Source organism: Panthera uncia, chromosome D4 (assembly GCF_023721935.1).
Source record: "Panthera uncia isolate 11264 chromosome D4, Puncia_PCG_1.0, whole genome shotgun sequence".
Taxonomy (NCBI): Eukaryota; Metazoa; Chordata; class Mammalia; order Carnivora; family Felidae; genus Panthera; species Panthera uncia.
This window is the reverse complement of record NC_064807.1, coordinates 74,191,021-74,214,029: the sequence shown is the minus strand read 5'-3', so window position 1 is coordinate 74,214,029 and position 23,009 is coordinate 74,191,021. Positions and strand designations below refer to the sequence as shown.

General features: G+C 50.2%; 2 protein-coding genes across 2 annotated transcripts in view; both read left to right on the top strand.

Annotated features, from left to right (window-relative positions):
- Positions 1-6,681, top strand: part of LOC125921924 (astrotactin-2-like) — a 116,097-nt gene extending 109,416 nt beyond the window's left edge. Inside the window, exon 5 of the mRNA XM_049629728.1 lies at positions 6,519-6,681. Within this exon, the coding sequence (XP_049485685.1) occupies positions 6,519-6,681 (163 nt within the window). The remainder of the gene's footprint in view (positions 1-6,518) is intronic.
- The window catches only part of LOC125920717 (astrotactin-2), a 243,710-nt gene continuing 227,089 nt past the window's right edge, over positions 6,389-23,009 (top strand). The window contains exons 1-3 of the mRNA XM_049627838.1: positions 6,389-6,643; positions 11,142-11,246; positions 14,295-14,474. Of these exons, the coding sequence (XP_049483795.1) occupies positions 11,165-11,246; positions 14,295-14,474 (262 nt within the window). The 5' untranslated portion in view covers positions 6,389-6,643; positions 11,142-11,164. The remainder of the gene's footprint in view (positions 6,644-11,141; positions 11,247-14,294; positions 14,475-23,009) is intronic.

Genomic DNA, 23,009 nt, shown 5'->3' with positions numbered 1-23,009 from the left:
ATCAGTTTCAACAACACTGGTCCCTGTGACTCCAGAACATACAGAGTGCCTGTAGAATCAAGCCTAATACCTCTTAATCTACACTTCAGAGAAGCCCAAGTATTTTTACCAGCTGCTCACCCACCCAGAGGTGGGGAGTGGCTTCCCCAGAGCCAAGATGAGAGCACATGTCCCGGCTCGTTGATCACACAGGAAACCACATCTCAGCCAAAAACACCACTCTCATTTGACAGAAAGCCTCAGTTTAGGCGTAGGTGAGGGATACAGCATGGTTTAAACCAGGTGAGATGTCCTCAGTGGTGCTGGGGGTTGACTGCCACCCTTTTAGGAGGCCTTGGGCAGCCTGGGGGGAGCCAGAAATGGTGGAGAGAGCCACTCCCTGCAGATTCAACAGCTTGCAGGCCACGGCTCCTCACCTTCCCTCCACTGAGGAAGAGCTGCAGACAGTGCTGGCTGGCTCTGGGATGATTTACTTCCCTGAAATGCCTCAATTTAAATGCTAATTTCCCCAGAACTGAGGGGTGATCGGCTCTTGCATGCTGGTGGCTGTGTATTAATGTATCCAAAACACTCACACATATTCTTAAATTGGGGCAGGAGGGAGGGAAGACCTCAGGTAGGCTGGGGAGGGTGGCAGAGGAGCCCAGCCTCCCCTGCTTGCTGTTCTTGTCAGCATGGCTGATGGGAGGGAAGCTAGACAAGGTGCATACTCCACGGAAATACTCTGTAGCTTTGAGTCAGGAGGTCCTTTGCAGGTGGCATGGTGGGTGAAGAGGCCTGCCTCTCACCTCTGCACACAACTGAACAGATGCTTACGGGGCTTCTACTAGGAGTAGTCACTGTCTCAGGTGCTCTGAGGCTCTTGAAGAGATTCAGAATCTAGTGTGGGATTCCGGAAATGGGATCATCACTAAGGATCACTTTACAAATGACTCTTCCTTTCAGCCCCTGGAAGTCAGACCTCTTACTTCCATTTTACAGGTGAGGTCACTAAGACTCATAAAATGGAAGTGACCTCCCCAAGGTCACACAGCCAGCATTTGGATCCATGTCTGCAGGACTTCTGAGCCCTTGCCTTTTCTACCACCAGACCCCAAGGCCACTTCTGGGATCTATTCATGAGCAAGATGCATGAGGGAAAAGTGATAGGAAGGTTTTATTGCATCTGGGGAAAATCGAGATGATTACATGGAAGAGGAGGTGGGTTTTTAACTTGGCCTCTTGCCTCCTATTGACATCCTTCAGCCCACCTCACCTGCTGCATCCCCACCCCAGTGGGAATGCACACACGTACACATGTGTTCATCCAGTGTGGGAGGTCTGACCAATCCCTGCTTAGACAGACCACCGTTTCCCATCTGGTCCCCAGCAGCTGGGTGGGGCTGGAGCCCCTGGCTCCTATCTGAGCTCCAGAGGAACCAGGGTGCCATGCAGTTAGGAAGAGGAAGAAAGTAGGGTTTGAAGCTCCGTGGGGACAGGCTGGAGTTTTAGACTTAGATTCCCAAGATCCCTTCGATCCAGTGTTCAGTGAGTACACACTTTGTATGCAGTTTGCACTGGGGAGGCAGTAGTAGCAGAGGGGTAGTCTTGGCCCCCGTGGAGCTCACAGTTTAACAGGCAGGGCAGGTCTCAAGGAAGGTCCCCGGGAGCACATCTACGGGTAGGTGTTGGGAAGCTCTTCATGGAAGGAAAGATACTATGGGATAGCATAACAGGAGAACTGTCCTGGCAGTAATGTGTAGTCCGAATGATAAGCAGGTGATAGCCAGGCGCACGGGGCAGGGACCTTTCCAGAGAGAGGGCAAACCCACAGTGGGCCCTTTGTAGGAAGTGAGTATGCCCTGTAAGAGGAACTTAAGGGCGGTCAGTGCGGCTGGAGAACAGCAGACCAAGGGACAGGGGTCAAAACATAAGGCAGGAGGTAGGCAGAGGCTAGATTTCGAAGACCTTTCAGACCTCCCTACATGCCTTGCATTCTCTCTGATCCTTGTGAATGGAGGCACCTCCCTGTTTCCTGCTGGGCCCCGGTGTGCAGAGCCGTCCCTGCAACTTGAGAGACCCTAATAAATGTGGAACAAGTGAGATCTCGTACCTCCAGGGCCCTCCTGAGTGCCCAGAACCCAGGATCTGCTATTTTTAAAAGTTGATTAATCATTTCCAGGGGTGCCTGGGTAGCTTAGTCAGTTAAGCAACCAACTCTTGATTTCCGCTCAGGTCATGATCTCACGGTTGGCGAGTTCGAGTCCCGCACTGTCAGTGCGGAGCCTGGTTGAAATTCTCTCTCTCCCCCTCTTTCTTTGCCCCTTCAGCACTCTCTCTCAAAATAAATTTTAAAAAAGCTTAAAAAAAAGTTAATTAAGTATTTTCATATAATATCAGCTGAGATTGATTCATGGATATTTTGGGGGAGATACTTGTCTAAAGAAACTGTGACCCTGTCCCAGTTTGAAACATGACATCCACTCACGTACACATACAGACGCACCCGTGGGCACGAGAGAGCATCCACTCTGGCGGTAAAAGGGCAGAACTGATTGGTCTCAGGTTATACCAGGGATCAAGAGCATGGGCTTTGGATTGATCCATTGGGAAGGTGTTTACCAAGTGCAAAGCACTAAGCTGGGAACGTCCCCATTGGCTACAAGTGGTCTTGGCCCCTGCCAGCTTCCTAACTGTGGACATGTGGGACAGGTTCCTTAACCTCCCTGAGGGCCCATTTCTTTATTTACAAGATGGGGGTAATACTACTTGTCTCCTAGAGGTCTCATGCGGTTAAAATCACACACTCTCACACACACACACACACACACACACACACACACACATACATGCACACACACTATTTAGGGCATAGCTGATGATCAACAAATATGATCGATAAATATTACTCATTCTCCTTCCCATCTTCCTATCTTTGGGATCAGTTGCCTTGTAGTTTGTTTTTGTTTTTGTTTTTGTTTTTGTTTTTGTTTTTGTTTTTCTACACACACACGTACACACAAGCTATGAGAATCAGAATTCACTTTCTGGCAATTGAATTTAACCAGCACCCCGCCGGCCTCCCGCGTCCCTTTTGCAGGTGGGTGGATTCTGAAGCAGCTGTCTGGGTTCTGTCTGCGGTTCTGGGCCCAGGGGAACTTCCTGGCGCCTGCTCTTCCCATCTGAGTTTTTGTACCTCCCGAGAGAGCCCAGGAGATGTGAAAGCCCTGGGCGCCCTCTGCTGGCAACGGCCACGCAGGACTGTGGCCATCCCCAGGCGGTGGCGGCAAAGGGGCCCCTTTCTGAGGGACAGACCTTGGTCTTACCATCCCCTGCTTCGCCCCTGCCTCCCTCCCTCCCAGCCTTCACACTGGGCTTCGATCTCCCACCCCTGCATCTTCCCCTTCTTCCTCACGTGCTTCCTCAACATCCTCCCTGCTTCCCCAAAGCTTCGGGAGAAAACCTTTCTCTAGGAACACAGAGCATATGAGCCCCCCACCTCCACCCCACCATCCCGAGGCTGCCTTTCATTGTCCCTGTGGGGTCATATCTACCCACCAAGTGAAGCCTGGCTTACACAGAAGACAGAGGGATGTGGAGTGAAGAGGGTGTCTCTGTCTCTGTCTCTAAAAGCAGTGCCAGAGAAGATGGAGACCCTGGATGGTAAAGTGAGAAAACATAAGCTTGCTTTCAGATCCCTCTTCTCCAGTGCCCTCTGTGTAAGTTCTGGAAGGTACTGCACGCCTCAGAGCCTCTACTTCTGCATTGGCTGAGTGAGCACCCAGCTCATGGCGATGCAGTGAAGATGGGTGAGGTCACGTGGAGACCAGAGCAGCTGGTTTGGTCAAGTCGTAATGAGCAGCACGCTCCTTCTCTTGGCCGTGGCCTGTCTGGGCTCAGTGTACCCAGGGGCGCTACTGCTCTGCTGGCTTTGACAGTTCCCTCACCTGAGCAGTAGTGAGGACTGGGAGCCTTGGGGCCAGACCACTTGGGACCTCCAACTGTGTTGTGCTTCATCTGTTCAGCCTCTGAAGTGAGGGTCTTAACAGCACCGACCTCATAGGGTTGGGAGAAGATAAATGTACCTGGAACTGTGCCTGGCGCGTGGTAGGTGCTCAATAAAAGGTTATTCTTATTGTCTATTGCTGTCTCTCATTAAGGCAGATCGAACAGCTTTTCTGACCCTCACTTTACAGATGGGAAATCTGAAGTTTGAGCGGTTTGCTCCAGGTTAAGCAATGAGGTGTGGTGTGGTGTGGGCAGAACTGGAGCCCAGTCTCCAGAGCCGCTGGCATCTTCTCACTCGTACCCATACCTACGCTTGAAACAGGTGCTTGGGTCTCGTGGAGTTGGGTCCCAGAAGCATCCAGCCCACCCAGAATTCCTGATCACTGGGCCCCAGTGGCTGCTCCGCATGGCTCATTTGTCGTCTCCCCCACTAGGCTGGGAAGATCTAGAAAAGTGGGGGAGAATCCGATCTCTCTGAATCTCTCGGGCCAGCTCAGGGCTCCACCCAGAGTGTGAGCTCAGCTGACCTGGGCATGCAGACACCCTCCACCCTGCCGTATCTTTGTGGGGAGATCTGTACCACCACAGGCCACCTCACAAGGGACACAGAAGGAAACTTAGGCCCTCAGACCCTGGCGAGTGTTAACGTGCCCCTTTAGGGGCACTCCCATCGCCCCAGAAGTCCCTCTTTTTCTATTCGCATGGCTGTTCCACACACCCAGGCTTTCAAATGGATCATACGCCAACCACAAACACCTAGGTGGAAGCCATGATCACGGCACACGCATAGACTTAAACAAGTATAGCTCCCGAGACAGACAGGGGTACGCCCACACAGGCACACAAAATAGCATGCCTCAGTGCACCAGCGTGGACCTAGAAACTCATTGTCATGCACACACGTGCTCAGCAGACACTCCCAGGCCCAGCTGCCAACTTTCCCAAGTGTGCAATCAACAGACCTGGGTTCAAACCCCAGCACCCACCGCCTCTTCACTCTGCGCCCCGTGTTTTGATCATCTGGGAAAAGAATGTAATCGTAAATGTCTTGTGGGGTTGCTGTGAAAGTTAAGTGATAAAATGTATGTAAAGCACTTAGCCAGACCCTAGCAAATTCTGAGGATTGGACACAATGTGAGAGATGATGATGACGAAGATACTGGCAATGCTGAGTATGTTGAAAATGGGGCTAACGTCTCTTACCTTGGACTCCTCAGGGGTCAGGATACAGGGGAGGGGTTCCCTACGTAAATGAATCGTTGGGGGGGCTTCACAGGTGCCTAGGGTGAGGTGCGCAGCGGGGACAGGGAGTACAGACAGGAAGTGACCCAGCCCCGCCCCCACGTTTGTACAGCTGCTTTTGAACTGCTCAAGAGATCCAGGCTTCAAAGGCATTGCGTTGGCATCCATATCTTTGTTTTCCTCTTCCTGATTTTCATTTCAAAGTTGCCCTTTCCAGGGGGCACAGTGAAGTGATAAACACCCTCCTCCTTTTCTTCTTCTCCTCCCCCTCCTCCTCCCTCTCCTCTCCAGATTGTGATTAGTGTCTCAGATTCTGAGCTTTTCTGAATACGGAGGGACCTCAAATGTCAGATTTTAATACAATCCGTGCCAAGTGGCTGTCAGATTCCCTGCTTGCACACTCTCAAGAACAGGAAGCTCACCACCGGGCTTGGCAGGCTGTTCTAGTGTTAGGCAGGTCTGTTGCATGAAAGATTGAAGGCTCCCCCCATGGGATGCACTGTTAGTACCCCGCCTACCCAAAAGACTACCTCTGTTCAGGGTTCAGTCCCCCAAGGGCTGTCTTCTGTTCCCTGCAATGGCCCTGCAGGGAAGGAATAGAGGCATCTGATGAAACCAGGGCAGGAGAAAGAGCATGAGCCTGGAATTGGGCGGGGAGAGTGGGGAGGGGTGGGTCTGGGAGCAAGTCGCTCCCCTTCTCTAGGCCTCAGTTTCCCCATCTGTAAAAGGAGGCGTGTGATCCAAAAGATGCCTTAGGAAGCTTCCACTTGAGCACACTCACACCCATTCCTTGCAGCCTTCCTTTCTCCAGCTCAACCCTGCCCCTGTTCCTCCAAGCACTCCAGGCTGTCCCCAGTTCCCTCACATTCTAGCTCGCCACTGTCATTGCTTATGCAAGGAGATGTTTAGCAGCCAAATACACAGTTTGTAGAGCCTCAGACTGTGTCTTAAGCAATTGGCAGCTTTATCCCATTAAGTGTTTACAACAACCCTGATATCTCACTTCATAGCAAGGAAACTGAGGTTCTGGGTGGAACAGTAGCTTCCTCAGGATTGTGCATCTAGTGGATGGTGGGCCAGGACTCGAGCCCTAGCCTGCAGGAGTCTAGAGCCTGTGATTAGCACCACGTGCTCTGAGCCAGGACGCAGGGAGCCAGAGGCGAAGGGCAAGGACAGCCGCCCACTCGAGAGTCTCTCTGATCTGACTACAAGAGCCCGGCCCTCCTACCCTGCAGCCCCCAGCAGCCTCCACGTTCTCATTCTGGCGGTCTCTCTGCTCCTCTCCACAGGGAGAACAACTTCATCAAGGACTTCCCTCAGCTGGCCGATGGGCTGTTGGTGATCCCACTGCCGGTGGAGGAGCAGTGCCGGGGGGTCCTCTCCGAGCCCCTCCCGGACCTCCAGCTGCTCACTGGTAAGCCACACATGCTACACCCCTCCCCGCCGCTCTGACCGCACACCTGCTCTCTGGGTGCCTGTCAGTCCTCAGCACGTCCAAGACGGGCCTCCTCCTTCATGAGAGACAGAGTGCAAAAGGGACCTGCCATTTGTAGGGGGGGGGGGGGGGGGGGGGGAAGGGGGAGGGGAGGCTTCTGCTCTGGTCCGTGCACAGCTAGGGGGATTCCCTGAGACTCCAGCCTCTGATCTGGGCCAAGACGTACTCTCTTAAATTTCAAGTATGCTAACTCTAGGCACCGTGCTGTGCCTTCGATCCGCAGAATTTATTCATCCCACATAACTGAACCTTTGTACCTTTGACCAGCGTCTCTCCATTTCCCCCTAACCCTCAACCATTCTACTCTCTGCTTTTATGAGTTCGGCTTTTTTAGATTCTACATAAAAGCGAGATCATGCAGTATTTGTCTTTCTGCGTCTAGCTTATTTCACTAGGTTTATTTTTAAATCGTGCTAAAGTAACATCACTGGCCCTCTCTACCAGGAGTCTCCCTCACTTGAAAACATTTGTTACACAACTTGATTTTGAATATGGGCGCTGAGCCATCCTGTGGGGTGGGTGTTATTTTCCCCATTATACAGATGAAGAATCTAGACTCAGAGAGGTGATGGGATCAGCCCAAGGTCACAGAGCACGCCTACCAGGATGAGAACCAGGTTCCACCGCCCTGGGTCTTCTGCCCTATTCACTCTGCTCTGCAGCTCCCCAACCCCCACCCCTCCCTCTCCTTCTCCCCCTCTTCTGCAGGCTCTCCTGGGAGTCTATATCTTCTGTCCCACCCAGGATGCCCTTCTGCTCCCCCTCATCTTCTCCCAGGTCCTCTCCTACCCTTTTTGGAGGGACTTTCCTAAGATGTAAAGGCCCTGGTTCTGCTTTTGTGGTACAGTGGTTGGGGATCTCAACCACTGCCCGCAGAGAATGGTCATCCTCACAGGTTATTGCACCCTCTCACTGAGAAGGAAACTGTCCCCCAAGGAAGACCACGCAGTGTGGCCAACTTTGGTTCCTAGCCCCCTCTACCATGTGCAAGCCCTTGGAACCTCCACAGCCTTTCCAATAAAGTGGCATGGACGGAGCAGAGGACCCAAGTCATGTGTGCTTCAGGTCTCCAGGGGCCATACACCGTGCACGTCTTCATCTCTGTAACCCTGCAAGGGTCATTGTCCCCTTTCAAGGGCACAGGATTTCTTTCTGATTAGAGAAATCATTTAACTGGTCCAAGGCCACATGACTAGTCCACAGTCGAGTCAGGATTTAAGCCCAGTGGGCGTTGACTCCAAAGCTGATGCCGTATCCACTCTCCTACATCACCTTCCCGACCTGTCCTACTTCAAAAAGAGCCCAGATGTAGATCAGATGAACTCATATATCTAAAAATGCTTTGTAAAATCTGTCTAAAAACTGCTGTGCCTTCCTTAATTTTAGATTTTCATAAGATCATAGGATTTCAGAGCTGACCGAGACTGTCAGGGGCATCTCGTCTAGTCCTCCTTACCAATGAAGAGATCAGATCTGTAATATCCCCACTGAGTAATGATCCCTCTTGGATACCCTCAGTCACAGGGAGTTCACCACCCCTTAAAGCAGACATCACCATGGTCTGTGGGGAGGGGCTGTTCTTTAATGGAAAAGCACAGGCATTGACCTGTGTGTCCTTGGGCATTTCCCTCTCTGAGCCTCAGTTTCTTCTTCTGAGATATGGGGTGTAAGAACTATTCTTCAGCACCGTGGTGAGTACTGGAGATCGTAGGTGTAAAATGCTCGGTGCATTGTGCTTCTGTATTAGTGGTACAAATTATTAGGATTGTTTGTTTTGACATGAGGCTCTCTGGAGGCATCCTAATAAGGGAACTGTTATATTTCTAGAGTTAACAACAACAACAAAAAAAACTTACCAGGAAAAAGCCCATCTTTTGGTGGGGATCTAGGATAGAGTCAGATAAAATGGAGGTCAAGGATGAGTAAGGACCAAGGATGAGCCATACCCTTATGATTGGGTATAGGATGCAAGTGAGCAAGTGAGCCAGTAAATAAGTGTTTGTTGAGAGCCTGTTATGGTCCAGGCTCTGTTCTTGGCTCTGCAGGAGTGCAGATAATAAAGACCATGGCCTTGGGGTGCCTGGGTGGCTTAGTCGGTTATGCACCTGACTCTTGTTTCCACTCAGGTCATGATCTCCATGTTTGGGAGTTGGAGCCCTGTATCAGGCTCTGTGCTGACAGCGCAGAGCCTGCCTGGGATTCTCTCTCTCTCTCTCTCTCTCTCTCTCTCTCTTTCAAAATAAATAAATAAACATTAAAAAAAAAAAACACATCTCCTTGACCTCAAGAAGCTAACAGTCCACTAGAGGAGCTTATATTCCAGGCTGGACTCCAGGAAGGACCAGAGATGGAGGGAGGTGAAGGGCAGAGAGATAATAACGACTATGGGGAGGTCCAACAATGTGGGGAGAGGCAAAAATGATGGCTTTATAAGTTTCATGATAATCAAAAGATATAGCATTTGTTTTCCCTTTGGACGCCATGTCATCCAGTGAATGAACTGTGTCCACAGCCTGCATTCAGATGCTTTGCCTCCCTCTCTTGAAGATGGGCCCCCATCACCAATCCCCACTCCAAGCCTGTTCTGAATCAGGGCGAGCGCAAACAGATGGGGCAGAGGCTACCCGGATGCAGGTGTCTAGTCTTCCTGTGCAGACTGTTTGCTCCTGCCTGACTCAAAACACAGCCCCTCCTTCATCCCCCACCCCCACCCATTCTCCTTCTCTTCGCAGCCTCTCCAGGGGAAGGACAGGACAGGCAGAGCAGATAAACAGAGAGGACATATTTATCACAAAACAACCCTGCTCCAGTAGACATATATTTGGAGATCATGAATATTTTACTTTAAAATGAAAGCTTCGGAAAAAAAAATTATGTTATTCCTGAAAAGGCTAAGGAGGAAAAAAAAAAAAGTTGACAGTAATGGACAACTTTAATACTGCAGTAATGTCCAGGAAGAAATCATTGGTTCCAATGAGATTCTCATTTTAATCTTGGTATCAGATATCTCTTTAAGTGCCTCCTCACCAGGGGACAAGAGAAAAGGACAGAAAATGTGCCTGCCATTTGCAGAGGATACATAACAACAATAATATTAACTGCTGATGTGACTAGCATTTCTTTTTCATGTATTTTTTTCCTGATTAAAAAAAAAAGAGAGTTTTCAGTGCGAAGAGCAGAAAGTTTAGAAAATGCAAATAGATATAAATCAGAATACAAGAATCTTTTTATACACCCACCACCTAGAGTTAACCATTTGCTAACACTATGCTGGTTTCATCTTTGTTTATTCTTTGTCTATACCTGTGTTTTCCAAAATGCATTCTATGGAACATGAGTTCCAGTGAACCCTCTACGGAAATGGGATTCCTTGGTCAAAAAAGTTTGCAAAATGCTACCTTAAGTAGTACAGTACCCACACTGCTACCTTCCTAGAGCTTTAGAATGCATGTTAATCTAGCCAAGGTGCCAAGAAATTATCACAGATTAAAAAAAAAAATTTTTAATGCTTATTTAGTTTTTAGAGAGAGACAAGAGTGTGAGTGGGGGAGGGGCAGAGATAGAGGGAGGCACAGAATCCAAACCAGGCTCCAGGCTCCGAGCTGTCAGCACAGAGCCCCACGTGGGGCTTGAACTCACCAACCTTGAGGTCATGACCTGAGTCAAAGTTGGTCTCTTCACTGACTGAGCCGCCCAAGTGCCCCAGAAATTACCCAGAGTTTTTAAAATCTTGCTTAATTTCATTTAGCTCGGTCTTACTTGAAATGTGAGCCTTTATGTATGTGCATGTGTGTCTTATGTGATACCGATGTTCACCCCATGTTTCCATGTTAGAAAACAGTGGTCCAAACAGGGGTCAGCCAACAGAAAGAGCCAGATAGTGAATGTGCTAGGCTCTACAGGAAGCTCTGTGGCACCTGCTGAGAACAACTGTCATCCTGTGAAAGCAGCCATAGGTGATACGCAGAGGACGGGCTGTGGTCACTGACCCTGTGCCTGCACATACAGCATTGACAGGTTCCCACAGGACTCCACTTCTGTTATCTTATTTGAGTCTCCTGAGGCATCTGTGAAATAAGGTCAGCATAGGTAGCCATAGTATCAGTGGGGAAACTGAGGCACTGAGATGTCTAATTTCCCATGGCAAGGTGCCAGCAGGATTACATGGAATCATAAATCTGCTTTTGCTTGCTTATAAGCTGTTGGGCAGAGAAAAAGCAGGATTGGGGTTGAGATTAGAGGCCAGGAAGAGGCCTGGAGGCAGATCCAGATAAAGCTGTTGGCCCCAGTGAGAGCCCGCACGCCAAGGCAAGCATCTGCCTATTTAGAAGGGGCCATTACACAGCAGGGCTGCAGGCTGGGGGTTTTGGTGAGTGTTCTCTAAGTGCTGACCTCCCCTTCTTATTCTGTCCCCCAGGAGACATCAGGTATGACGAGGCCATGGGTTACCCTATGGTGCAGCAGTGGCGGGTCCGAAGCAACCTGTACCGCGTGAAGCTCAGCACCATCACCCTCTCGGCAGGTGAGGACCACCTCTCAGGCAGCCAGGGGACTTGGTGCAATTCAGCACATGTGCCCAAGGGCTTAGGGGGTGCCAGGCCCTGGGCTGGCACTGGGGATGCTGAGGGAATGAGGCCATGCCCTCCCCGCCATGAAGGAGCCCACAGGGAGGGGGGACAGACAAGCAGACAGACAGTGACACCCTTACGTTTCAGTCGGTTCAATGCAACAGTGGGGCAGCAGTGCCCCAGAGGAGGGAGCTGTCTGCTCTGAGGAGTCCGAGCAGCTTCCTGGAGGAAGGGGTATCATAGCAGTATGGGGAAGGGTGAGTGGGAGATGGGGTAAATGACAATCTAAGTCACAATTATGTTCTGTGTATGTCAGGCCTGTGGATTATAAATTCTTCTGAGGCACTGGTTCCTCTGGTCTCTCCTGGATGATTTCCTTTCCTGTCCAACTCCTAGACAGCAATAACACATACCCCTCCAACACACGGGCACATATGCTGCCCATGCTCTACCTGCACAAACCCTGTGTTTCAGTTGACAAGGCACAATTTATAGTTCTCAAAATGGGCCATGTTCTTTCATGCCTCTGTGCCTTTGCACATGCTGTTCCCTCTGTCTGGATCTCCTGGCCCAGGGAACACATCGTGCAGTGCTGCAAGACCCCTCCTGTGTTCTCCATTCCCCTCAGAGTACTTCCAGATATTCCCTGTGAGCACCTGTATTAAAGCACTAACAAGTGCTAGGTGCATATCTGAGTCTTGTCTGTCTTCTCCCCTGACCCAAGAACTGTGGGTAGGGTGTAGGCCCTGTTCTTTCCGGTATCCTCTATTGTATTCTCTGTAACTAACAGAGAATCAAACACATTGTTGGCACTCTTGTTTGATAAAGGAATTTAAAAAAAAAAGGAAAACTGGAAAATTCAGAGTGAATGCAAGTTTCTGGAAAGATGGGGGTTTCTACCCCCGCTGTTACTCATAACGCTGCCACTGAATGATTGTCCCTGTGTCTCCTACTTACTGCCACATCTTTTCTTATCTTTTTCAATATCACTTTGTTCACGAGCAACATGGAACTCTTTTAGTCTAGGAATCAGGGAACTTTCCCATCTGGGAAATACAAATAGTGATTATTGCTGATGTTGGCTAAGTCCTTTCTAATGATTTTTTTTTTTTTTATCTTAGGACTTCTATCAGTCCTGCAAGGAAGGCATTATTTATCCCATTTTTTTCCAGATGAGGAAACTGAGGGTCAGAGAGGTTAAGTAACTTGCCCAAGGTCACACTAGTAAGTGGCCGAACAGGAGCAGAGCAGGGATTTGATTGCAGTTTTGTCTGCCTGGATAAAGAGCCACAGGTCATCTCCATGGTGTTGTTATTTATTATTTAAGAGAAATGATCTCATCATTAACACTGCTGCATTAATTACCCAGTTGTATGAGTTAACAGATTGATGGAGAGGGGTTGTCCTAATCAAACAGCCATTCTTTTGAGGCATGTTTCTGTTTTCCCTACCACCCACACTCTTGCACGGCACTTGTGAATGAGACTGCGATGTTTGTGTTAAAACTACAAAGGTGTATCAGCTTTAATTAATCGATAATGATGCTCCTGGGAACCCCTTGTAAATCAAGTGTTGGCAAACTGCAGCTCATTTCTACTGTTGGAGAAGGGCTTGCTGCTGTTTTACATTGTACTTTCATGCGGCACAGAATCCACTGCTCTTGGAAGAATGGTGGTTGGTGTCCCCGCCTTGTCCCAGGACCTGTGCCCTGTACCGGGGTGGGGCGGGGGTGGGGAAGGACGCGTTTCCAGACTCAAAGACGAGTGGACTAGCTTCTGCCGTCAAGGTGGCGCCCCCTGGCGGTGCAGAGTGTAGGTGCGGCTGGCCAGGACTGTGTGAATGGTTTCTTGGGAGGGTGGGGGTGACTTTCCGGAGACTTGGTGCACAGGGAGGACATAGGGAAGAAGTAGGAAGGCCATTCAGGTGGGTGGTGGTGTGAATGTGTATGGGTGTTGTGTGTCGGGGGATGTACGTGAAGAAAGGATGGTGGAGATCTCAGGTCACATTTAGGAGAAATCAGAAGGCTGATTTGGCTGGATGTAAAGCCTGATGTGGGTGGCTCATGGGAGATGCCCTTGGAGGCCTGGAATGCCAGGTAAGGTCACTGGACTGGTCATCTAGTAGCAGGAAGGAGCCCACGCAGGACTTAAGGCTCTTGGAAGCACAGCTTGGTGACCTGCCTGCCGGGGGAAGGTGAGGGGGGACAGCAGTTGCTGAGTGATTGCTGTGCAGGCACCATGCTGGGCACTGAGGACCTAGGTCTCTTTGGCACAGGACTAAGGACAGTAGAGCAGCAAAGGAAGCCCTTGGCCATGTCAGGAGAGAGAACATACCACTGTTTTGGGAAGGCAAAGGCAGAGGCAGAAGGGAAAGTAGTGTTATAGGAAGCTAAGCCAGGGATCAAATCTTAGCACGCAGAGTATCTGCTGAGCCTAGGCCAGTGCAGCCCCGGGGCTCCAGCCATGGAGAGTTCAAGCCCTGGGTGACTGGATGCCGCGGGAAGTGCATATGCTTTGGAGTGAGAGCAGAAGGGGCTGGGAATCCTAGCTCCTCTGGCTGGAAGACCAAGGAAATGATTTATAGTCTGAGATTTGACTTGCTCACGTACACAGCGGGGGGTGCCCTGTTGGGGCCTAAACTAAGTTGGACAAAGTGGGCGAAACAGTGAGCAGTGTGCTTGGTACACATTAGTTGCTCGGGACAGACATCAACTTTGATTTCATGATCATGACTTTCAGGTCCCATGATCTAGGTCGCCAGGCTTTTGGCCTTACTCCGCTGTTGTTCCCCTCTCAGTTGTGGGTCCACCAGAGGGACCGACCTTTGCCGTGTGAGCAAAGGGGAACTTGTCGCGTATGTTCAGACCAGTGCAGCCAGCAGGCTGATGCGGTGGTGAGGGATAAGGCACCAAACCTGGCTGGAAAGAGCCCCCCGCCACTTACAGTTTGGCAGCCACTGGCCTCCCAAATCTGACCACCTCCCCCTGCTCCTCCTCTGTCCAGGCTTCACCAACGTCCTCAAGATCCTGACCAGGGAGAGCAGCCGGGAGGAGCTGCTCTCCTTCATCCAGCACTACGGCTCCCACTACATCGCAGAGGCCCTCTATGGCTCCGAGCTCACCTGTATCATTCACTTCCCCAGCAAGAAGGTCCAGCAGCAGCTGTGGCTCCAGTATCAGAAAGGTAAGCCTGCAAATGCTTGCTGAAGTTGGCAGCTGGGTGGAGTGTGGAGGTAAGGCTCCTACAGGCTAAATCCTGGCTCTGTCTTGTACAGGCTGTGTGCCCTTAAGCGGTCCCCGCCCCTCTCTGGGCTTCCTTGCACCACTGACCCTATAAGGGGCCGTATGATGATATCTCAGGATTCTTCCAGTTCAGGCATTTTCTGAGGCTGCAAGGTGGTGGTCAGCACTCCACAACTCTGGTCTTCTCCCGCAGGCTCCTTGTTCCCAGCGCTCTCCCCTTGAAACAACTGTTGGGGGAGAGTTAGAGGGGTGGGAGTGGTGTCTCCTTGACCCCTTCTTCTCTCCAGGCTGCTTGGAAGCCTGGCAGCCATCTCTTTGTGTCTGAGGGCACAGTTTCGAGTCTGTCCCATGGAGGGCCTTCTGTCCTCAGGGAGGGTCACCAGATCTTATCTCCCTTCAATCCTCAGCTGTTACCAGAGTTGGAACTCCCCAGATCAGATGCAGGAGACCAGTCTCCACCACCCCACCTTGGGAACTTCATTCCCTTCCCACCTCAGTTTTCCCTTCCTATGAAATGGGCACTTTAGCTGTTCTTGTCTGCCTCCCACATTAAAGGGTAGTAGTTTGTGTAGCAGCATTTTGAGAAAGACAGGCATATGGCATACATGAATGAGGTATGTTAATAGGCCTGTGTATTCACATCCCCATTTCACATGGGAGAAAATGCGTCTCAGTTGTGCCAAGTCAAATGCCCAGAGATACACAGCTAATAAGTAGCAGGGCGAGAATTGCTTCCTGTTAGCGTTCGTTACTGTTAGCATCGATCAACTGAGAAAGAAGAGTTCTCTATGGACGATGGACGGAAAGGGTGGGGAGCAATGTTAAACATGTGCTTGCACCGTCGCCACATGGCTCAGCTCTGTCTCAAGAACCGGATCAGCCGTAACCCTCAAACCCGCAGAACGTGGGGGCCACCAGGGACCTTACACGTCTCGCTGGGCTTAGCAACCCAAGTTTGCAGTTGGGAAAACTAAGGCCCAGAGGGAGGAGGAAGCTTGCTTAGCATCACAGAGCTCCGCTGGGTGGGCCAAGACGAAGTGGGGTGCTTCAAGCTCCCCATCAAGGTTTTGCATGCCGCCCTTCCTCCCTGACTGGATGGTGCCCCACTGCACCTGCATTTGCCATCTCTAGAACTTTTCCTTCTGTCCCGGGGCCTGGAGACCCCCATCATGGTCTCACTTCTCCCTGCCTCCTATGTGCAACTGTGTGGGCCACAGGGTGGTTTATAGATGCGGGGGACATAATTGAGTTGTCTGGGAATAGCTCTGTTTTATGGCTGTGACAATGACGGTCTTTAAGGAAGTGCATTAAATCAATAGAAGTCTCGTTGTCTTCCCCTATAAATAACGTGACACATCATTAAGCAGGGCAATAAGCTTCAGGACTTTGAAGTAATACAATTAGGTTATGTTTATAAAAAGCTTCGCTCACTGTGGCCGCTGAACTAACTCGCCTCGGCCCGCATTTGGGGCCTGGGACAGCACTCTCATGCTAAGTACCACGTCAGCTGCTTCCAGGCCTTGGACTGTTGCACTCCAGAAAATCCCACTCCTCATACAGTGAATGCATGGACTCTGTTGCAAGTCAGATGGTTTGGGGACAGAGAGGAGGCCTGAAAGGGCATCTGGGGGCCCCTTTAAGACTCCAGAGGCTTCGGGTTTGCCACAGACTTGCTGGGAACCCTTGGTGTGGTAGTTTTTCTCTCTGGGCTGCCCGTGCTGAGGCGCTTTTCCTTCTTCTATCATCTAGGCTTGCCCCTAAGAAGAGCACAGGAATATGCTGAGGCCACCTTAACACTAACGTGTGCGTTCCTCTCTCTGTCCACCTGCTGTGATCTAGATGGCACATTAAACACGATGGTTTTATTTTTTAAATGTGGGAGTGATGTTTGCGAGTGGGAGGCTGAGAAGCCGGGGATTCCACCCCCCACACCCCAAAGAATTGAAAGAACTCTGGGCTCAGAGATAGCAGGTGACCTTTCTCTCCCCAGCCATCAGCTCTGTGTCATGGGCGCTTGCTAAACAAGGGCTCCCTGGGAAGCAGGTCAGGGTGGATCTGGGTTTGGAAGCTGATCACTCTGGCAGCAGAGCTGTGGGAAGAGGAGAGGTAGTGTGGGGCCGAGCCGGACAGACAGGCTTGCAAGCCTCCTGCTGGGTAACCCCCGGCAAGTAACTGCTACGTTTCGGTGCCCCCACTTGTTAAATGAGAGACAGTAATTCCCTTGTGGGGCTGTTGGGAAAATGAAATGAGATAATACAGGTAAGATGTCTGGCATAGAGTAAGCACATGAAAAACTGTATCTTAAAATAAAGAGAAACGTGTGGGCGTCTGCTGAGGATTTCTGGTCCTGGCCACAACTCCTGGCTCACGTGTAAACTCAGCCCTTACTTCCCCCTGTGACGCACCTGTGTCAGCATAATAGGACAATCCCTGCAAATATCCTTCCAACCAGAGAGTGTAGGGGTGGAGGGGTTCCTGGAGTCTTTGAAATCTATGGTTAGCTCCACATGATGGCTTGTCCTTGGCTGGAAAGACCAAGGCTGGAAGAGAAGGTCAAGAAAAAAGACCCAATAGGGCATGGGTATTGAGCACAGACATGAGTAGAGCACTTCACAGAGTATGGTTCCACTGGTTCTCCCACGTACCCCCGGAGGCAGAGAAAGCAAGGATACTACTCACCCCTTATCTTAAAGAAGGGGAACCTGGAGTGTAGAGAAGAAAAGGGGCTTGTCAGGGCCACACAGTTTGTTAGTGAATGAGATGGTGTTTGAATTCCAACCTGAGTACAGTGTTCCCTAGATCTTGTGTCCCCAGAAATTACAAATAAATGCCCCAGCCTTTCCAGATTTACTAATCATGGGGCTCTGTCTCCTGTTGTGACACAAAGCAGCCACTGGAAAATCACTGGAAAGCCCAGGGGGGTGGGGTGAATGTGCCTGATTAAAATATCCTCATGAGAGGTTCATTTTATTCCCCTAAGTGCTTCTAAGTGTGCATTCCACAGGGAGAAAAAAGTCACATTTATCATGCATTAATTCTGTAATTCACTAATACCCAAATGCTCCTTCTTGGCAGACCTCACACCAGGTGTTAGGGGCACCGCAGTAGACAAGATGTGGGCACTGTCCCCTGTTGTTCATCACCAGTCTGTCTTAGACTTTCAACATTTTACCATTTTTGTTGTAGACTTTTTTTTTTTTTTTTAATTCACTGGTAAATAGCTGGAAAGAGGGAGGGACTGACACATGGTAAAGAACCCAGTCACTATCATGTGATGGCCCATACCTTTCCTTTCATGTGCCAAACTGTTTCCCTCTCCCTCCCCCCGCCCATTTTGCAAATGTGATCAGTTAGGGAGTAGCTTGTCTAGGCCACTGTATGGAGCTCATTGAAGTCACTGGCCAAGAACATTATGATCAGTTAACATCTGCTGTGATGCAGATAGCGGGGAGGGGGGTGGTCTATGTATTGCTCTCCCTGCAGTAGGGCAAAGTGAATGCTAAAGTAACAGACCCACCTTGTGACACTGATTCCAGAGGGGGACTGGGTATGCCAAGCAGGACTAGAAAGATCTAGGCAGGGAGGTGGGGCTTTCTACCACCAAGTGGGTCTGGTCAGCATTTCACCGGTCTGGAGGGGACCAGAGCACGGAACAGGCCAATTAGATGGTGCCTGTCAGAACCCAGGAAGAGCTGGACCTTAGAAGGCAACCAGAGTAGCCAAAATCATCGCTGGACCCTCCAGGCCCAGGCAGGCTTAGTGTGGAAGCTGCTTAGCCTGTCCGTTTCCTTTGACCTTCACCTCTCCTCCCAGGTGGTGCCCCAAGGACCACATGGAGTTTTGAGTCTCTTGCCTCAGCTCACTTTTCACTAAATACTGCTGTGGTCTTGATATGTGTGTATTTTAAAAAGCTACCTTTCTCCCAATTAGGCCTCCATTTCACTCCTTGACTTGATATTCACATATTCTGCTTAGCTGTGACCTTGATACATGAGACTTTTATCATGATTAAGAACTCTCTCTATGAAGTTATCTATCCCCTGGCTACCTTGGATAAAGACTTCCTCATTCGGAGATAAAGCAGAGGTTTTGCAATCAGATGGACTCTGGTTCAAATGCAAGCTCTACCTCTTACCAGCTGTGTGTTCTTGGGCAAATTGATTCACTCTCTAGATCAGTTTCCTCATATGCAGAACACAGGCTCCCATGAAAGCATAGCGTATCGATGGACTCATCTATCACTGAGCTGGGCACCTAATTATCATCTTGATCCAACCCATTCCTTCCCCACCATAGTTGCCATGTCTGCTCAGGTAACTGCGTTCATGTGTGTGTGTGTGTGTGTGTGTGTGTGTGTGTGTACGTGCACATGTGCACACACATGTGTAAAAGAGAGACAGAGAGAGACCAACTGAAGGAGGTAGGAGGAGTCAGAAAAAAAGAGAGATAGGCAAAGGCAAACCAAGATACACACACACACAGATACCCAAAGGAGAGACCAAGAAAGTGTAGAAGAGAAAATTTATGCAATTAATAGGACTTTTCCAAGTTTATAGACTCTGTGACCCTGTGAAAGGACATCTTCCAGTGAAGGTTATACTGCTCTTGAGTTAAGATTGGGATAGTCCATGGTATAGAGATGTCCTCACAGATAAATGCCTGGTGCCACCTTTAAAAGCTGTTTTATCTCTATTATAATTTCCCAAGACTGTCCAAGGGAATGAATTTCTGCATTTCCATTTGAATTACAATGCACTTTTGAATGTCAGCTGAGGCATTCCTAGACTCCTCTTTAAAGGAGGTTTGGCTGTTTGAAAGGCAGCCCAGGGGTTGAGGTGGGGGGGAAGAGAAGGGAAAGAAAGTCAAATGTCACCTCCTTTTGTGAGGACAGTTGTGGCCAAGGGGCTGATGCGGGCTGGAGAACTCTCTGGGGCTTTCAGTTTCCTGAGGGAGCTTGCTTCAAAGACAGCAACCAGACATGAAAGGAGTCGTTCTCAGAGCCGAGACCTGCCTGGGCACCGATTTACTTCTCTGTAGATTCAATCATCGGGGGCAGTTTTCAGGTCCCGTTTGCTTGACCTTGTGTTAGCAGTTGACAGAGTTGACCACTTCCTGCTTGAGGCGCTTTCTGTGTTTGCTTCCATGGCACCAGACCTTCCTTGTTGGCCACCTCCCTTCTTGCCGGCTCCTTTCTCTGTCTGCTGCATCCTCCTCTGCCAAACCAGTTGGTGTGGCTGCACAGGACCCTGGCCTGGGCCCTCTTCTCGGACTGTCCTTCCCCTCTGTGGGGACTCTGTCACCATCCCTACAATTGATGACTCCCACTTCACACCTGTGCCTCCAAGCTTTCCTCTGGTATTTGCTGTTATGCCAGCTCCCTTGCCCGCCCAAACTGCCCCACACACCCTAGACAACCTAGCAATTTCCGGTGTTCTCGCAAAACGTGCCATGATCTGTTTGGATCTTGGGAAGGGAGACAGAAGGCTGAGTCCTTCTTCTTCTTCTTTTTTTTATTTTAATTTTTTTTTAACATTTATTTATTTTTGAGAGACAGAGAGAGACAGACTGTGAGTGGGGGAGGGGCAGAGAGAGAGGGAGTCACAGAATCCGAAGCAGGCTCCAGGCCCTGAGCTGTCCACACAGAGCCTGATGTGGGGCTCGAACTCAAAAACTGTGAGAAGTCAGACGCTTAACTGATTGAGCCACCCAGGCGCCCCTGCTGAGTCCTTCTTAATGTCTCCCTCTCCCTCCCCCCGCCCATTTTGCAAATGTGATCCATTTTAATTCCCAGTTAGGTCTTGAATTTACCCTTTTCTTTCCATCTCACTGCGGTCGCTCTGTCACAAGTTGCCATCGTGACTTGTCTGGACTCTAGCATTGGCATCCTACCTGGACTCCCTACCTCCACTCCTGTCCCCCATCAACCCAAACCACACAGCAGCCCTCAGGACATGGACGAGTCAGGGCTCTCCAGAGAGATGGAACCAACAAGATGGTTGGTTGGATGGATATGTAATATTCATGTAAAAGATACATTTGATACACACACACACACACACACACACACACGGAGAAAGAGAGAGAGATTTATTATAAGGAATTGGCTGTGACTGATGTTATTGTGCAGGCTAAGTTTCAATCCAAGATCTGTTCAGCGGACTGGAAATTCAGGAGAGCTGGTAGTATAAGTTCTAATTCCAAAGCTGGTGGGCTTGGGACCCAAAAAGAACCAATGTTTCAGTTTAAGTCCAAAGGCAGGAAGAGAATGACGTTCCTGCTCAAACAGTCAGGCAGGAGGAGTTCCTTCTCACAGGAGGGTCAGCCTTTTTGTTCTAGTCAGGCCTTCAACTGATTAGATGAGGCCCACCCACATTAGGGAGGGCAGCCTGCTTTAGTCTTCTGATTATCTCATCCAAGACACCTTCACAGACACAGCTAGAATAGTGTTTGACCAAATATCTGGACACCCCATGGCTCAGGCAGGATTTCGCATAAAACCAACCATCATGGGATGTTTCTAAAACAGACATTCCTTCATGCCACTTCTTGAATGAAAACTCCTGGGTGCTGTGTCCTTGCCCTGAGGTTAATTTCCAGACTCTTCTGCACGGCCTCAGGGCCCTCCCAGATCTGCTGTGTCCCCAACCGACTGCCCCTTCTTCGGGCCCCATCTGCCCCAGGCCGTCTGCCTTTCAGTCACACGCAGCCTCATGCTCCTTAACTACAGCAGGAGTCAGGGATCAGAGCCTGTCCACATCCATCTATGCCAGGGTCTCAGCCAGGTGGTGGGATGTGGCTGAGGACCCCTCTCCCTTCCCCTTGCACCGTGGCTTCGACGCAGCTACTTGTAGGATGCATCTAGCTCTGAGGGAGAGGGGAGGGTAGAGCGGTCAGGGGAGGTTAAGGGAGAGCTGGACACTCACTCGCTAGTCTGCAGCACGCCAGAGGAGGGAACCCACTTCTTTCTCCTCAGAGCCTTGCAAAAAGACGGTACAGGATGTGGTTCATTAAACACAAATAGGCCCATGAGACTGCCATTTCCACCCGATGAAATTACCAAAAAAAGCATTTGTTCCCCGCTTTAGATTGAGTCCATCTGGAACGGAACGCCCTAGTCTTCTTCCTATTGGTGCGTACCAAGAATAATAATCCTTCGCGGCGCTCAGCGCAGAGCAACTCACAGAGCCCTCTCACGTACATTATTTCATCCAATGTACTCCTCGCACAACAGGCCTGGAAGGGAGGCGTTGCTATCTGCATTTCATGCTTGAGGAAACTGAGGCTCAGAAGGGTAAGGCGACCTGAGGGAGTTTGCACCAGGGAGCGTGGCAGAGCAGGGATTTGAACCCAGGCTGCTTTAATCGTGAAGACCCTGTGTGTGCATAGCACGGCGGCCTCAGAGAACTCTCTAGATGCTGGCTGGCATGAGACCCAGGGGAGCTGTTTGCACTCCTGTTCTGTTTCTCTTATCCACCACTGGAAGAACTGAGGGAAGCAAAGACTTAGAGTGTAGGCCCTCAGCTTGGGCGGGGGAGGAGGTACTCTATGCACCGATACCCCTCTGGTAGCTTAATTCTCTGTCTTAGCTTAGCCACAGCACTGCCAGACAAAGCCAAACCCTAAAACGTCAGAGCTGGAAGAGGCCTTGGCAGGCATCCAGCTAGGGTGAGCTTCTCCTTATGCGCCGGTTTTGATCAAAAGGTAGTAGCTGCCTGGAACGCTCGCGGAAAGAGATCCTGGGTCAGGACCAGGCTTGGTGACAGGAATCCAGTGGTCACTTAGCGACACCTACCATGGGCACGAAAGGAAGAAACAATGACTCTTGTGTAAGGCATTCTCTATTCTCATCTGGGCTGGCTGTTCCCATTCTACAGATGGGAAAGTTGAGGTCTGCTTATGCAATCTGTTAGAACCTATAGTTGCAACATAATAACCAGCTAACAGTGTTGTTTTTTTTTTCTTCACCCTCCTGAAAACTCAGAGCAAATTCAAAGTCTCCTGCTTGCCAAAGCCCCCCATATCCTCAGAGATGGCAGAGTTATGGGTTGACAGACTGCATATTTTCTTGTTTTAGGGTATGTGCACACACAAATACATCCTCCCCTGAAGCCCTGAAGACCACCCCTGTTGTCCTTCCCCATAGGGCAACAATACAAGGTGGATACTGCTGTAAGCTGGTTACCCTTGATTCTATTCGGCCAGGGCAAAACCACACTTGTTCTGCTATCACAGGCCTATTCCCAGGAAGGTGATACAGGGACTGAGGGAGCGGGGCTGTCCTAAGGGACCCTTCTCTCTCAGCAGTCCTGCACTAAGAACGTGGAATTTCCCTGGAGATGAATATGGGGCTTTTGTTCTCTCTCTGCCTTCAGCCCCTTAGTGAGAACAGAATGGTCTGGAAGGAACCCTGGTGCACGGAGGGAAGCTTTTGCCTTCCCCAGGTCGGCAGCAGCAGATAGAACCCATCAACCCGAGA